Source organism: Rhipicephalus microplus, chromosome 1 (assembly GCF_043290135.1).
Source record: "Rhipicephalus microplus isolate Deutch F79 chromosome 1, USDA_Rmic, whole genome shotgun sequence".
NCBI classification, from domain to species: Eukaryota; Metazoa; Arthropoda; class Arachnida; order Ixodida; family Ixodidae; genus Rhipicephalus; species Rhipicephalus microplus.
Genome location: NC_134700.1, coordinates 87682711 through 87700126, shown reverse-complemented (window position 1 = coordinate 87700126; position 17416 = coordinate 87682711). Strand labels below are relative to the sequence as shown.

General features: G+C 46.6%; 2 protein-coding genes and 1 long non-coding RNA gene across 4 annotated transcripts in view; all 3 read right to left on the bottom strand.

The window, feature by feature from the left end:
- Positions 1–17416, bottom strand: part of LOC119178592 (uncharacterized) — a 258411-nt gene that overhangs the window by 49928 nt on the left and 191067 nt on the right. The window contains exons 3-4 of one of the 2 annotated variants that reach the window (XM_075883826.1): positions 800–882; positions 645–719 (exon numbers count right to left, since the gene is read on the bottom strand). The exons of the other annotated variant lie outside the window; for it this stretch is intronic. Coding sequence (XP_075739941.1) covers positions 645–719; positions 800–882 — 158 coding nt within the window. The remainder of the gene's footprint in view (positions 1–644; positions 720–799; positions 883–17416) is intronic. 2 annotated transcript variants of the gene reach the window in all.
- Positions 5809–9762, bottom strand: LOC142785119 (uncharacterized). Its single transcript, XM_075883583.1, has one exon. It carries the CDS (start codon positions 8851–8853, stop codon positions 6091–6093), a length of 2763 nt encoding a protein of 920 aa, XP_075739698.1. The 5' UTR covers positions 8854–9762; the 3' UTR covers positions 5809–6090.
- Positions 5809–10521, bottom strand: LOC142785183 (uncharacterized). Its single transcript, XR_012888868.1, has 2 exons — positions 9820–10521; positions 5809–5982 (listed from the first exon to the last, which is right to left on the bottom strand). It is a non-coding gene; the product is annotated as an uncharacterized LOC142785183 (long non-coding RNA).

The window sequence follows — 17416 nt, the reverse complement described above, 5'->3', positions numbered from 1 at the left end:
CCTTGACGGTAGCGTTGGGTTGCGAAAGTGGTTTCTGTGAACAGGCTGGTCGAGACGCATAGGCTTTATAGAGAACTGGTGTCCAATTGCCTGCCTGGAGCTCTTCAGCGGAGATGGTGTGGCCCTCAACCGTTACTTCCATAATAACGGGAGGCGTTGCTGCCAGTGTCGACGAAGGAGCGGAGTCTCAGAGAGGCTTAGCTCGGATGCTCAGCGTCTCGGTTCATGAATTGTTGCACACAGAACGTCGGAGCTTGCCCGGAATGGGCCCGTCCGCGGGAGGGATTTGCGCGGATATGTCCGTCGTGTGGATACACGCTTACGGGCGTGTTCCTGTTTTGGAGTCACCAAAATATTTGAGAGATGTTTACATTATTTTTGTCACATCGTTATTTTTCCTAATGTGCTCTTAAAGAGTTCACAATACCGTGATTGACGAACTGTACTAGGAAGAAAAAATAAAGAGCTACCTTCCACAACGCCATTGAAACGTTTCAAACTATGATTACAGTAGCTTATTACAACGTTCTTTTACTCTTTGTTTATGAATTAGCGATTACAAAGCAGTGTATTTGCAGCAATAGTAATACATTTTGAGGTATGAAACCCATATATCATAAAGCTTTGTGGAAACATAGACTCACCATTGCTCCTGTAGAGTAACCTAGCAAGCAGGCAATCTTTTCCAGCAAACGCAACGCTGTATGTCACAGGCTTACCTATTTAATGAAGAACTATAGCGTAATCAATTTATATGAACTTTTTTGCTATGTTAGAAAGTAATTGGACATTTACAAACCTAAGTAAGTGGAATTGAAAAAGTTTAGCACCGTTCCATTTTCTTGCATAGAGCTGGCAGTGAAGTTCTTCAGAAAGTTAATCCTGAAACAATATCAATAGCGTGCTCCCTGTATAAGAATTGGTATAACACGTAAGTTAGACGTGTGTTTACAGATGTACCTGGGCAAATATTGTGCATTGTTGCAGCAAAAGCCACAGATCACAAAGAACTTAGGAACGGCAAACAGCTTGAAACTTTCATGGCACACAAGTTGAGCGCGGGTCAGACTCTGTCACAGCTTGACACTTTTAAGGTGGTAGGCCACGTTCAAAAGTCATTTTTTTTTGCAAAATAATGTTTTTATACTTTGGTTTTTCTTTCACGCCCAAACACTCACGTATATGTTGAAACAAAAATTATCCTCCTAGCGTCAATAGTTTGCGAGTTACAACAAGTTTTCTATACCCTATGCTCCTATAGCACAACCGAAACCACATTTCCAGCTGTAGTTTTGGTTTCGAAAAATTGTTTTCAAAAGCAAGTGTTGTTTCGTCTATAATAATGCTATTCAAAAAGTTTATGCATTTTAATGTGACTGTTATATAAGATGATGTCATTAATTACAACTTTGTGTTTAAAAGTCTTCGTTATTCTCTCAACAGCCTTCGTTATTCAACAGCCTTCGTTATTCTCTCAAAAGTCTTCGTTATTCTCTCAACAAGAGGGACGCACGATGGTCGTCGGAAATTTTGTTGTTTGCTTTCGTCAGGCTATTTCAGCCCTCGTTCTCATTTGTTCCACGTGTCAACGCTACTAGGGCTGTATCTTTAGGCCACCTGGGCCATATTACGACCAGTATTGAGAAGTGCAGAACACAGAAGACGAGTAAGGGCAAGTTTGCAGGAAATCGCTACACGACGACGAGGGTGCCTACTGAGACAGACGCCGGTATTTCAGCGACCGCGAAGAAGCTTGGGGACATAAACAAGGTGTACCAGGCCCCACTAGAGAATTGTGCACTCTAAGGAAACATGATAATGGACATTGGTATTCTTTCTTCAGTGTTTTCATTGCTGACATGTTCCGAATGCATGAACAGAAGCTCGAGAAACGCTCTCACCAACGGATATGCTCGGCTTGTGCGGTCGTGTGTACTGACTGTGGGTTCAAGCGCCCATTTCATACGTAGGGAAAGGTGGGTAGTGCCGATGAGAACAATTTACATCTGGTTTACGCGATGCGCCATTTAAGAAAAGGGCACGCTGGTGAGAAAACATTTCCAAAGTGATGAACATGCCTGCTCCTCCACATCACTCTGTCTACGATAAATTGTCATCTCGGCTTTCTGCAGCGGCAGGAGAAGTGGCTTGGAAGTCAATGACTGATGCTGCTGTGGAAGTTCGTCGTGTTGTGAGGAGTGCAGAGTGTGGTGTTTCAGGTGATGGCACGTGGCAGAAGCGTGGCCATTCATCTTTGAACGGTTGTGTGTCTGTGATTTCTGTTGACACGGGAAAGGTTATTGATGTTGAGGCCCTTTCTAGTTCGTATAAGTCATGTAAAACCAAAAGCAAGTTGAGGCAGGATAGTGCTTCGTACCATGAATGGAAGGCAAACAACACTTCCTGTCAAGCAAACCATGAAGTGCTGGCAGTATGGAGACGGTTGGTCTATACCGAACATTTGAAAGGTCGAAAGGCAAAAAAGATTTGAAGTACCTGCAGTACTACGGCAATGGTGGTTCTAAGAGCTATGCCACTGTCAAAGACATGTATGGAAAGGACAGTCTGCAGAAACTGGAATTTATTGGGAATGTCCAGAAGCGTGTTGGCTGCCGCCTCAGAAAACTGAAGAAGACAGTGCGTGGACTCGGTGGTGAGGGAAAGCTCACTGATGCCCGCATTGACCACCTGCAAAACTGCTATGATGGGGAACCTTTCTGCAATGAAAAAGGCTACCCTTGCCAGTCTTTTTCAATGCAGCTCTACCGACAAGCAGCCGAGACATGGCCCGTGTCCACTTGGACCGAAAAGCTTGTGCGGATACCGAAGGGTTGAAGCACTCGGTCAAGGGAAATATGTACACAAGGGAGGACTTCCAAATGATGTGCTCAACAAAGTTAAAACTGTCTACAGTGATCTGTGCTCTGATAAACTTCTAATGAAGTGCCTTCATGGAAAGACTCCAAATGCTAATGAGTGTTTCAATGGTCTAATATGGCAGCGGGCACCCAAAGAAGTCTACGTAAGCTTGCCTGCAGTTATGTTTGCCTTGCATGATGCTGTGGCACACTTTAATAATGGCAGTGTAAGCACCCCAGATATCCTGAGGCAAGCTGGCATAGAACCAGGGTACCACACGATGACAGCTTGCATCGCCAGGGGTCACCTGCGCATGCAGAATGCTAAACGCAAGTCAGCGGATGGGACAAAACAGGCCAGGACGAAAAGACAATCAGCCACCCGAACAAAAGGAGACAATAATACTTCCGCAGAAGGGCCCAGCTATGAATCTGGTGCATTTTAGGCCTGCATGCGAAGATTTTAACCCTTTTTACAAGCTCGGAAAGCTTTGTTTATATTTTCTGAAAATAATTTGCTCCGAATGTTGGGACGCAAACGTTTATAACGTATTTCTCGGCGTATACGCTGAACTGAAATTTTGCACAATATTTTACAACACATATATCTGTGCAGTGAACTAGAATAAAATAAGTCCATCGACTATTTTTCAGTTCGCAGCTGAATTCTCCAACAGGTTCAGTCTAAATTGGTTCTTTTTCCCCATTTTTGTTTTTTTAGCATTACTTCCTTGATATTCACTAGATATTATTTATTCTAGTTCACTACACAGCTCCTGCCATTAGTCACACAAATGTCAAAGATTTGCTGAATAAAGCCACCCACTAGTCACTTATCACAGCTGGCGTGGCTAGCACTTTTAATGCAATTTTCGACAAAAATTACCTCCCAATAAATAAATATTCATTGTTTTGCACTGTAAATAGCTGGGTAAATAAATAAGACATAATGGTTTTGTGGAAAATGTTATTTCAACGCTGCTTGCCCTTGAAAAATTTTTGTTTTTGAGTGGCCTACCACCTTAAAGCACGCTGTTGAAACAGAAAGAAAAAAAGCACAAATTGAGCGCACAAGAAACACAGGATAAGCGCGAAAAAATGTCGCAATTATTCTTGCGTCCTGTGTCAGAGGCACGCTTGTTTCGTAAACGATGTCGTGGCCGCTTATAAAGTGTGACCTTAGTCCTCTCCCAAAGAACGAATCTGATAAGCGTGCTCAGGAGGGACAACGCTTTGCGGGGGTGGTGCTTTGTGCAGGCGATGACCATTCGAGCACGCCCAGCGCTAAAGCCCCCTGAAGCGAGCCTGTCGTGCCATCTCACCGCTGATAACAAAAACGCGCTAAATTTTCGAAGTTCTTAGGACTGCCAGACAGGGTATGGTGTATATTGTCACGGTGTTTTGACGTGCCTGAGGGCAGGAGACCGGATGGTCGGATAATAAACTAGTTATTCGGACCTAACTTGTGGCCACGTAAAAGGAAAGTGAGATTACAGTAAGGCACTGGTGCTGATCGCGGCGGGCAGAGCGTCAGCCGTCGATCAACTGACATGTGGCGAAGCGCGTCGCTATTTATACGCTTGCCATGAAATGTTCTAGCATTATCGCTAGTGGTGCCGTAGGTTCCAGAATAATCTGTAATGTTCAGGAAGTGGGCGTACTCCTAACAAAACGATCTACTACAGTCTTGAAGCTTTTCAAACATCGTAATTGCGGTTTGCGCAGAACGTAGTGTAACGGGAGTGATAACAAAACTTGAGGAAAAGACCGTGGCATTGCCCCTCTCTGAAAAGGCATCGTCCCGATGCTCTAACAGAATAATAATGTAAGAAAGTACAAATAATAAAGTCAAATACAGCAATAATAACAATAAATACAAAATACACTCCTTCAGTTCGCTAACATTCATAAAACGGCTTGAGTCGCGTGACATGGACAAGTTCCGGTTGCAATCGGCGCCGTTTAGAGTTCTTGATGCCGTCGAGGACAACTTCACAGTCGAGTGGGCCGAGACGACGTAACACCCTGCATGGTCCGAAGTACAATCGCAGAAGTTTTTGACTGAGTCAACGTTGGCGTATCGGCGTCCATACCCAAACACGTTGACCAGGCTGGTATTCAACGAAGCGTCGCCGAAGATTGTAACGGCGGCGGTCCGTCATCTGCTCATTTAAAATGTGCAGGTGGGCGAGTTGATTGATTGATATTGGAGGTGTAACGTCCCCACATCAGCATATGATTATGAGAGATGCCGTAGTGGAGGGCTCCGGAAATTTCGACCACCGGGGGTGCTTCAACGTGCACCCAAACCTGAGCACATGGGCCTACATTTCCGCCTTCACCCGAAAGGTGGGCGAGTGGGCGACCTTTTTTAGCTTGCTGAAGATAGAGGGTGACGTCGAAGTTTTATTCGTCAGCGACGTTGGGCAGCATTGCGTCAAGTCTCGTTGTCGGGTTCCTTCCGTAAACCAACTTGTACGGTTGTATCTGTGCTATCTCCTGTACAGCCGTGTTGTATGTGAAGGTCACGTGCGGAAGGATGGCGTCCCACGTCTGGTGTTCGACGTCGATGTACAGTACGGTCCACTGTTGGGGGAACACGCAAACGCGTGGCCAGTGGCTCGCGTGGCGCGAACTAGTGGCGAGATTTGTAAATGTCACGCACGCGCATAAAAGCGCAAAGGCGGCGCTTGTCGGGTTTCGTCTGCTACTCTTCGCCTCTTCGCTTGCCGAGAGGTTTCGTTGTTCCGTGGCGCGATTCATGCCACTGCCGTTCTGCAGGTGCCCTGTTAGGTAATCATCAGGTACAAAAAAGGTGCAACTTGTTTCTTGTTGGGTTTTCTGACCCCTTCTGTGCGATTCACGCCCACATTAGTCTATTTTGATGAAAGGAGATAAACAATGAAGAGTCATGCGTTTAAGTTATAGACACGTTATCAAAATCAAAAAATCAAATCAAAATCTTTATTTCAGTTTGCACATACAAACATACAAACTAGGGATGGCGAGAAAAAAGCAGCGAATTTTACGCCGCTTGACGAGCCTGGCCATCCCCACATGTCAGCAGTAGGGCACTAAGCAGAAACAACCACTGTTCCAGGTCTTGTAAGTAAAACAACCAGGTCTTGTAGGTAGCGGAAAGACCTATGTATCATAATTGACAACAGTAATTTCACTATAAAGCAATAACATAGAATTGGTACAACATATGAAGACATGAGTACATTTGATATTACAATGATACATATTGCCGAATAATGCTCTTGCGAATGGCAGAAAGAGACATAGTATTCAGGCAGTCATAAAATGATGTGTTCAAGAAATTTGGCACAATATAACTCAACATAGAAAAACCATAATTTGTTCTACACTTTGGTAATACATAACTACTTTGGGCTCTAGTATCATATGATGAGTGGCGAAACGTAAGTGGAGCAATTTTAGAAAAAAAGGGGTCATTTTTCCTTATTATTCTTTTATAAAAACATGCAAATCTGTAGTCGAATAATTTGTTGACTGGTACAATATTATATTGTAGGAAGATATGTTTAGTGGGCGAATCGTAGGAGCCATTCACAATTGCGCGGAGCATTTTCTTTTGTAGGGCTTGTAGTTTTATTATATTTGACACCGTTGTATTGCCCCAGACTAGTAGGCAATAGCTTATATGGGAATAGAAAAATGCATAGTACAAAGTAAGTTTTGTTTTGGTTGGAAAAATATATCTGTTACGAGAAGTGATTCCAATTATTCTAGAGAGTGTTGAGGAAAGATTATTAACATGTGCATCCCATGACATTGTATTGCTGAATGTTATTCCTAATGATTTAAAGGTGTCCACGCACTCGATCACAGTATCACCTAGGTATAAGCAGGGAGGTAGAAACACTTGTTTTCTTTTAGGTAGGAAAAGTACTGCTTTCGTTTTCTGTTTGTTTATTTTCAAAGAGTTAACTGAAGACCACATAGCAAGTGATGAGAGCGCATCGTTTGCAATTTTTTCTAAGTGTCCTATGTCATTAGAGGAAAAAAATAGGCTGGTGTCATCTGCATATATAATGTATTTCGCATGAGTGCTGATATTAGGAATATCATTTATATATACATTAAATAGCAGCGGCCCCAAAATGCTACCCTGAGGGACGCCATTTGAAATACTTAGAGTCTGTGAAGCGCAATTGTTAATGACTACGTATTGAGACCGTGAGCCCAGGTATGACTTCAATAGGTTAAGGGCGTGTCCACGTACACCGTAGTGCTCTAATTTTGCAAAAAGAATATCATGATTTAAGCAGTCGAAGGCTTTGCTGAAATCAACAAAAATACCAAGAGTTAAGAGCTGTGTCTCAAAATTTTTTAATATATATTCTTTTTGAACAAGTAGCGCATGTTCCGTAGATCTGTTTTGCGTAAAGCCATATTGACAGTCAGTTATTACGGAATGTTTAAGAAGAAAGCCGTTGAGTCGAACGCGGATTAGTTGTTCTAACCCCTTAGAGAAATACGGAAGAATAGACACTGGCCTGTAGTTTCCCAAAACGTTGGCGTCTCCTTTCTTATAAATCACGGTCACCCTGGCTAGTTGCATATCAGCAGGAAAATGAGCTGTTGTAAGCGCGGTGTTATAAATGTGTGTTAGACAAGGCGTAATTATATCAAGAACATACTTCACTGGCCGACTTTGAATATTGTGCGTATCAAGACTAGAGGTATCTTTTAACTTTCTGCATATAGAAAAAACTTCCGTTTCATCTGTTGGTGCAAAAAATAAGGATGGTCCTAGTTTGCCGCCTAGAAAACTAGAGATTCCAGCATTGAAATCACTGTGACCTACCTCAGAGAAAAATTTATTAAAAGTGTTAGCGAGATGCGAGCCGGACGTTTCGTTGCCTTCAATTACTAAACTTGTTATATTTCTGCCGATCGTGTTTCTATTTAAAAGCATGTTTAAGCATCTCCATTTTTCTTTTGGCTTTTTAGAAAGATTTTTGTCGAATAAGTTATTGTAATAAGCAGTTCTCGCTACTCTAATTTCTCTATTCAAGCGGTTGCGCAGTGATTTGTACTGTGCTAGTACGTCGGTGTCTCTCGTTTTAATGAACACCGCAAACATCTTGTGTTTCTTTTTAACTTGTCGTGTAAGCTGACTGGTCATCCAGGGTTTACGGGCATTCTTAGATGCATTTATAGTAACAATGGGAAAACACGCGTTGTATAACAAAAGAAACATTTCTAGGAATTTGCTGTAAGCACCGTCAGCTGTATTTTCTTTGTATACTGGAGCCCAATCCACTAAAGCAATGCGGCTCCTGAATTGTTCGAGCCTCTCTTGAGACAAAAGTTGCCGCTGAGTTTTTGTATTTGCTTTTGAATCGATTTGTTTTTGCAGAAACAAGAAAATAGGCAAGTGGTCACTTATATCGACTGCTATGCGGCCGGAAAGGAACGCACTACTGCTATTAGTAATTATAAGGTCCAGCAGTGAAGAGCAAGTAGCAGTGATTCGTGTAGGACTACTAATTACACTGTGAAAACCGGCAGCCTGGATGATTGATGACAACTGTTGCTGCGCGGGGCTGGGAGTGCTCATATCTATGTTGAAGTCTCCAGCTATACAAGAAGAGAATTTTTCTGAATTGAAAAAGAATATCTCGCGTTCAAAGTAATAAAAAAATGTGGATAAATTTCCCTGAGGGCGGCGATAAAGGACTGAGAATGTTTGACAGGCCGACTTCACAGTTAGCATTTCTATGTCCTCGTTACAAAAGCAGTGTTCAGATAGCAGTTCACAGACATAGGTGTTTTTCACTAGTAGCGCAACACCTCCCCCACGCTTCGCTGTACGGTTAACATAAAAAGAATTGTAGCCAGGCATGCGCAAAACATCCGTTTCATGACGGTACCACGTTTCAGTTAAACAGATGACGTCAAACGAGTTTGTTAAGCCTGCCAAAAAATGGGTCAGTTGATCAGCTTTGTTCACAGCAGATTGCATGTTGAAATGTATTATTTTCAACTTGTTTTTGTCTGTGGCAGCATGTGTATAAAGCTGTGAAGGCGTGAAAAGAGGTGTGGTACCCGGGCAATTTTCCAGAGGCGAGAAAAGAGCAAACAGGTCATGTATGAGTAGTTATGGCATCGAACTAAGTCATTCTCGACAAATCAGCTTGGCAGTTGATCCGAATGACATCGGAGGTCTCCGTTTTGCGTGCTAGTATGCTGCCGTTCTTTGTCCACACGTATTTCCAAAACGTTTCCCTTTTCTTCGCGATAGCTGCGCCAAGAAGGCGTTTGTTGTGTGGTGTCAAATGTTCATTGACGTAGATCCGCTGTTTGGGCCCCGTGAAGTCAATATCAGAAGTTGACAGGTTTGCTTTCTTTGCTGCCTCAAGAAAATGGTTTCGTTTGGTTCGGGTCGTGAATCTGATAATAAGATTAGCATCGTTACTATTTTTGGTCTTGACGCTATGGGCAATGTCAATGTCTGCTAGGTCGAGAGGAATCTTGATAGTTTGCGCAATCTTCAAGGCCATCTCCGCGGCTCTGTCTTTAACCGTGAGTGGCAAGCCCTTTATTTCTACATTATTGAGCCTGCTGTATTGCTCTAGTTCTAGGATTTTGCTTTCAGCTTTATCTAGCCTTTCGGTTAGGTCCTTGTTTTCTTGCCTTAAAATGGCACAATCCTCTCTTGTCCTCTTGACCTCAGCAGTCAGAGTTTTCAGTTCCGCTAGAGCACTTTTGAAATCATCAGCTGTGCTAGAACAAAATGTTATGCTCTGATTCATCGTTCGGATTTCAGCGCGCATTTCGCGCTTGAAGTCTTCAATAGCCTTTACAACATCAATCGCGGGAGGCATGGTGAAACTAAATTGCAATACAAACACTCAGTCGGCAGTGGCAAAAAAAAAAAAAAAAAAAAAAAAAAAAAAGGTGGTGTACACCTATGTACTGGTGCACTCACCTATGCAGCACAAATCAATAGCATGGAACAGTTAGTCGCTTGCTCAGCGTGCCACCGCCGACTGGACGGCCGATCCGATGAAGGGGTCTTTTTGTAGTTTCGGTAGCAGGTGACGTCACGATGCTGCTGGTGCTGACCTCTCTCGTAGGCGTAGATGACACAGTGTGCTTGCGCACGCGTCCACGGCCACAGCTTCCTGGTGTGATGTCAGCAGCCCTATGCAGCACAAATCAATAGCATGGAACAGTTAGTCGCTTGCTCAGCGTGCCACCGCCGACTGGACGGCCGATCCGATGAAGGGGTCTTTTTGTAGTTTCGGTAGCAGGTGACGTCACGATGCTGCTGGTGCTGACCTCTCTCGTAGGCGTAGATGACACAGTGTGCTTGCGCACGCGTCCACGGCCACAGCTTCCTGGTGTGATGTCAGCAGCCCTATGCAGCACAAATCAATAGCATGGAACAGTTAGTCGCTTGCTCAGCGTGCCACCGCCGACTGGACGGCCGATCCGATGAAGGGGTCTTTTTGTAGTTTCGGTAGCAGGTGACGTCACGATGCTGCTGGTGCTGACCTCTCTCGTAGGCGTAGATGACACAGTGTGCTTGCGCACGCGTCCACGGCCACAGCTTCCTGGTGTGATGTCAGCAGCCCTATGCAGCACAAATCAATAGCATGGAACAGTTAGTCGCTTGCTCAGCGTGCCACCGCCGACTGGCACCTAATAAAAATTAGGCACCTAATAAAAATTATAAGTGTTTCCCATGACAGAACAGTAATATGATTATGAGAGACGACGCAGTTAAAGGCTCTAGAAATATAAACCACCTAGGGTGTCTTAACGCGCACCTATATCTAAGGACACGCGCCTTGAGCATTCCCGCCTCCATCGATAATGCGGCTGCCGCTGCCAGAATTTGATCCCGTGACCTGCAGGCCAACAGTTGAGCACTTTACACCATCGTGGCGAGTCAAGTCAACACTCGCGGATGAAATATCGTAGAAGAAACTCAATATCTCGGCAAATATTACTTTTTACCTTCTAAATTGTGAGAGTGTTTTAATATTGCATAAACATCGATAGAAGCTCCATATTTCGAAGATTCAAAACATGCACGTTTACGAAAAGTACTACGCTTCAACAACACGTGCCCGCATGAAAAATGTCATGCGTAGAACTATACACTGAAGTAAACACGGAACAGAAAAATGTATTTTTTATATTTTTGTGACAAACGATGTACCAGGCTAGATATACGACCTCTCTACATTAGAATAAGAAAAAGCTTCATTTAGTATCGGGTGATGCCACCTCCAACATCGAGTACCGCCTTTATCCTTGCAGGCAGAGACACTGGTACAGAGCTCCCGCGAACGATGTATCACGCTTAAGCCACTGTTATTTTTAGTTTACACTAGCACAGAGGTCATCCGAAGATTTCGCGTGTAGACTAGGCGGAAGAGAGATTATTTGGATCTGTGCCACACGTCTTCAATTACGTTCAAATTAGGACACAGAGGCCTGGCAAAATGTGCAGTCACTCTGCGCTACTGTAGTAGCTGGTCCACCTTTTCGCAGTGTGAACCGACGAGTCGTCATGCTAGAAAATGCAGCCACGAGGCGGGGTCATGCGACTGGTGATGTGTGGAAGGCCGACTGTGTTCAGAATATTCTATTTTTCTGCTGTGAAGGCCTCTTGTATATGCGCGTACAAGTGGTCCAAGGACGTTTAAGTGGTCAGCTGAAAGCATTGGCGTATTTCGTTAAATGAAGCTCGCGCGTTGTCAGCTACGCAGGCAAAGATATACATATCTTTTTCCCGAGCAGTCACTCATGACTTTGGTCTCCGAGGGGCATCCTCAATTCTCTTTTCAATCCTTAAAGCCTGGATAAACCTGTTAACAGTTTTCAGTGACCTGTTTACCGGGGCCACACTGACTGCATTCTTTAGTGTAGAGCTCGGCTGTGGAAGCCTTTTATCCTCAGGTACCCTGGCCATGCCACATCCAAGAGCTGTCGCCATCGAATATTTGGTCAGCGAAGAATCACGCTCCAGCTGTGTAATTCTGTGGAAGCGATAACGAAGTCCATCACTTGCGTAACCTAGTGTCAATACTCACCAAAATGTTAGTCGCAAGCGTTGCGCAAGGACTTGAACCTGCCGGATACTTCTGACAACAGACACGAAACTTAGTGCTTAATGCAACGGGCATAGTCAGCTTTTCCTTCCAACCATGAAACATAGCACGGCGTTAGCGCGCGCCGAGCGCTTGGGCGGGGAAGTAGCAGACGACGCAGTGCACGAGCCGCCCTAGTGATTGAGTGCGCATGCTCCGCGTTTCCGAATCTCGCCAGCAGATTGCGTCCCGCGGATCGGTGGCCGCGCGCTCGCGTGTTTCTCTTATCAGTGGACCGTACTGTACATGGCCAGCATCCGGGCGATTGTCTTGTTTTACCGCTCTGTGGGACCATATGACTGTGATTGTTAGGAGGCTGTGGCTTGTTTGGCTATGTCTCAAGATCGCTTGAATAAATTCAGCTATAAAGGCCGTACATCTATCGGTAATGGCAACCTCTAGGGTGCCTTGGCGAAGGACAATGTTTTTAACGAGCTTGGCTACCTATTCGGCGCTAACTTTGGGTAGAGCGTTTGTTTCGGCGTAGCAGGTGATGTAGTCAGAAGTTCGATCCATTTGTTTCTCAAACTTGACGTTAGAAATGGCCCCAGTAGATCCATTCATTCCAATTTGTTGGAACGGCCGGCAAAGTGGTTTGGTCGACTAAAGAAAGCCTGCTGGGCTTGTCGGTGGTGTCTGTCGTCGCTGACAGTCTCGGCATGTCCTCATGTACTCAAGCGACGTTGGCGGTAAGGCGCGGCCAAGGGTATCTTTCTTTTATCCCTGCGAGCGAGCGGGAAACACCAAGGTGTCCTGCCATTGTATTGCCACCAGCACGTAGTGGGTCGACAGCAAGAGTGGCTCTCAATTTGGAGGAAAAAGAAGATCGTGTGCTTCTTCTCTGCTCGAGAGCCAGCCACGACTAACGCATCGTCCTAGAACTAGCTACCCGGTGGTTTAATAAATCCCCCAGTACTTGTGACTCATCGTGACAAATTGGTGGAGGTTCTGTGTAGTCTCACCGATGCTGCAGACCCCCCCCCCCCTCCAGGAAGCCGTGATACGAGTCCAGTGCCAGTCAATACTCCCGTGCATCGGACCAGCCGCCGAATCAGGGGATTGCCTCCGGAAGTCGACGATACTGCTCCCACCACGTCGACAAATATGAACAGTGCTTCGGTGAAAACCTCGTCAACCGGCACGGGAAGCACGACGTCCAACCGCTATACGTTGGAAAGCCCACGGGCACCGGCGACGTTCCATGGCACGGAGCACGAGGACGTTGAGAACTGGTTGGCGGACTTTGAGCGCGTAGCCACCTTGAATTAGTGGGACGATGTGGCGAAACTGGGTCATGTCTATTTCTATCTCGAAGGTAGGGCACATACGTGGTATCAAAATCGAGAGGAGCAGCTGACGACGTGGCCCGAATTCTCTCGTAGACTTCTGCAGACCTATGCCAGTGCTGATCGCCAAGAACGAGCTGAACGAGCGATTCTGGCCCGCGTCCAGTTGCCAAACGAAACTGTGACCACGTACGTCGAAGACATGACGCGCCTCTTCCGACGGGCCGATTCAAGAATGACGGAGGACAAAAAGTTTGTCACTTGATGCGTGGTGTCAAGGACCAGCTTTTTGCCGGCCTCGTGCGAAGCCCTCCCAAAAAGGTCGCGGAGTTCTTGTCCGAGGCCGTTACAATGGAAGAAATGCTGCAGCAGCGATCCAACCAATACGACAGCAAGTCAGTGGCATGTCCACTGCCGACATTTTCACCGCCACTAGAACCAGCAACGACTGTCTACGTGAACTCACCTGTAATATAGTACGTTGAAGAGTTGCAAAAGGCTGGTGTAACACCTCATCCTACGGTTAACTCTACTGCAACTGTGATCAAGGATGAGCTGCACCAGATCCTCCGGGACACCTTGCTTCCTGATACAGCTGCACCAGCTCCTGCTGAATACCACCGTGAAACAACCTACGCGGATGCCTTTAAACACCCGGCTGCATCGCCGCCATGATTCGTCTATCCTGTTCCTGCTGTTTCACTCCAGTCAGCGCCGCACATACCGTACTACGAAGGCACGTACACGCCACTGCCCTTGCCTTTTGTCCCTGGTGCTTCTGTCGCCCATCGTTCTGTGCAACCAGTTCAGTACATCGACGGTCGGCACACATCTCCTCGGAAGTCTGATGGTTGGCGGACACCTGATTGCTGTCCTCTGTGCTTCCACTGCGGAGAAGCTGATCACTTGTACCGCCAGTGCTCATATCGCCGTCTTGGGCTTCGCGGCTTCTGTGCGTACTCACCGCCACCCCGTTACGGCCAGAGACCCCGTGAAATCAACAACTACCTCTCCCAGCAGCATGCACCACCATCTGCCGGGCGCCAGTCGCACTCGCCATCACCGAGCCGATTTTCATCAACGCCCCAGCGGTATTCTACCTCATGGTCTCCCAGACCCGCCGGGAAAACTAGCCGAAGTGACCTGTGGGGGCGGGGTCTCTGAAGGTCGAAGTGCTGAAGACCTCCTATAGACGCAGAACCGTACAGAAACCAGTCCGACATCACCTACTACTACAAAGAATAGCCGACTTTCACTCGACATAGCAGTGACAATTGATGGTTGTGCAGTTAATGCGTTAGTGCACACCGGCGCAAACTATTCTATACTGAGCGGGAAACTGACAACGCAGCTGAAGAAAGTCATCACGACGTGGCATAACGCACAGATTCGGCCAGCTGGTGGCCCCGTCGTTACTCCACTGGGGCCTGCACAACTAGAGTACAGATTCAAGGGTATACATTCGTAGCAAGCTGCCTTGTTCTACGCGAATGCTCCTGTGACGTCATTCTGGGAGTTGACTTTCTACACGAAAATGTAGCTATCATTGATCTGCAAAAGCGCCACGTCACGTTCTCAGCCTAGCAAGCAATCAACGTGCAGGATGACGGAAGGCGTGTCGACGTACTCCGTATTTCTGAATAGAACGTGACGCTTCATCTAGGTGACGTCTCATGCTGTGGTTTGGGCGATGGCGATGTGGTGGCCTAGACAAATTTAGAACACCTCCTGCAGCAAGGCATTTCTGTAGCTAGAGGTGTAATACACCTTCGTGATGGCCGATCTGAATTGCTCGTAACCAATTTTAGCAACGAGTATCGACATCTTTTCCGTGGCCTTTCGATAGCATTTTCCCACGAAGTAGCGAACGTCCTCAACTGTCTCACGTCAGAACTATTGGATACCACTGACACGTAAATGAATAATAATGGCATCGATCCTGATCTGTCCACCGACAACCAGACTGCACTGCGAGCGCTCTTGTTGGAGCTCAGGTCTTGCTTCGCAAGTTGCTCAAAGATCCGCCAAACGTCCATCTCTCAACACAGGATCATCATGTACGAGCACGCACGCCCAATACACCAGCACCCTTACCGCGTGTCAGCTAAAGAACGTGAAGCGATACGTACGCAAGTCCACGAGATGCTTGACGATGGCGTTATCGAAGCTTCCTACAGCCCGTAGTCGTCTCCAGTCGTGCTTGTCAAAAAGAAAGACGGGTCGCTACGCTTCTGCGTCAACTACAGAAAGCTTATCAACGTGACCAAAAAAGTTGTGCACTCACTGCCGCGTATCGACGATTCACTGGATAGACTTCATCATGCCTTTTATTTCACTTCTCTAGATCTTAAAAGTGGGTGCTGGCAAATGGAGGTAGATCAGCGAGACCACAAGAAGACGGCCTTTGTGACTCCAGAGGGCCTATACCAATTCCGAGTACTCCGTTTCGGCTTGTGTTCAACGCCGGTAACTTTCCAGCGAATGATGGACACTGTCCTCACAGGGCTCAAGTGGCAGACTTGTCTTGTCTACCTTTATGATGTGGTGGTCTTCTCTGCCACGTTCGAGCAGCACCTTCACCGCCTGCGCAGCGTGCTGGAGGCTATCCGATCGGCGGACCTCACACTAAAGCCACAGAAACGCCACTTCGGCTATGAATAAATAAAATTTCTTGGACATGTAGTTAGCACCGAAGGAGTCCAGGTCAATCCGGACAAGCTTGCCGCTGTTGCCGAATAACCAGCTCCTGTCGATAAGAGAGCCGTCCGGCGCTTTCTTGGTTTCTGCGCCTACAATCGCTGGTTCATTCACGGCTTTTCACAGATAGCAGAACCGCTGACTCGTCTCACAAGGGACAACACGCCGTTTGTCTTGGAAAATGAGCAACAAGCAGCTTTTGATAAACTGCGACAGCGGATATCATCAGCACTCGTTCTCGCTCATTTCGACGATGATGCTGACACGTCCATACCGACGCTAGTAACAACGGGCTCAGAGCACTGCTCGTTCAGCGTCAAGAGGACACCGAAAGAGTGATAGCCTACGCCAGCCGCTCTCTATCCCGTACCGAGGCGAATTATCCCACTACGGAAAAAGAGTACCTCGCAGTCGTGTGGGCAATCAAACAGTCTCGCCCGTACCTTTATGGTCGTCGCTTCAAGATAGTGACGAACCATCACGCACTCTGTTGGTTGGCAAGCCTGCGTGACCCTTTAGGACGGATAGCACGGTGGAGCTCGTAGCTGCAGGAATTTGACGTCAGCATCGTCAATAAGTCCGGCCGTAAGCATGAAGACGCTGAGACACTGTCACGCGCACCCCTTTATGTCGTCAGTCAGGAAGCAGAGGAAGACGAAGGCTTCCTGGGCACCGTTTGCGTATCAGACTTGAGCAAACGGCAGCGAGATGATGCAGAGATTCGTCTAATCAATGATCATTTAGAGGGCCAGGACGCAATCATACCGCGTCATTTATCCCGCTCGTTGACGTAGTTCTGCCTGCGAGATGGTGTGCTGTACAAGAAGAACGCTCGTTCGAACAACCGTGCTTACCTACTGCTGGTTCCTCGAGACATGCGAGACAACGTCCTCTTCACTGGCCATGACGAACCCACATCTGGTCATCTGGGCTACTCAAGGACACTTGCCAGAGTGAGCAAGAGGTACTATTTGCCAGGACTGTCAGCAAGCGTCAAGAAGTACGTCAAGAGCTGTCGGGAATGTCAGCGCCGAAAGCAACCATCTGTTAAGCTAGCTGGTTTGCTTCAGCCTATCGAAGCACCCTGCACGCTGTTCGACCAAGTCGGCATGAACATTCTCGGGCCATTACCCCTGTCTGCTGACAGCAATAAATGGGTGATCGTCGCGACCGACTATTTGACACGCTACGCTGAAACGCAGACGATCCCACGAGCCATGTCTTCTGAGGTAGCACACTTTGTCATGCGCCACATCATGTTACGACACGGTGCTCCTTCCAATACAATAACAGACAGAGGGACGGCATTCGCGGGGCAGCTTACGGACAAAGTTTTCAAACTGAGCAACACCAGACACCGAAGGACAACTGCGTATCTTACCTTACGTAACCTACGCGTATAATACCGCCTGCAAGAGACCACGTGATTCACGCCATTTTG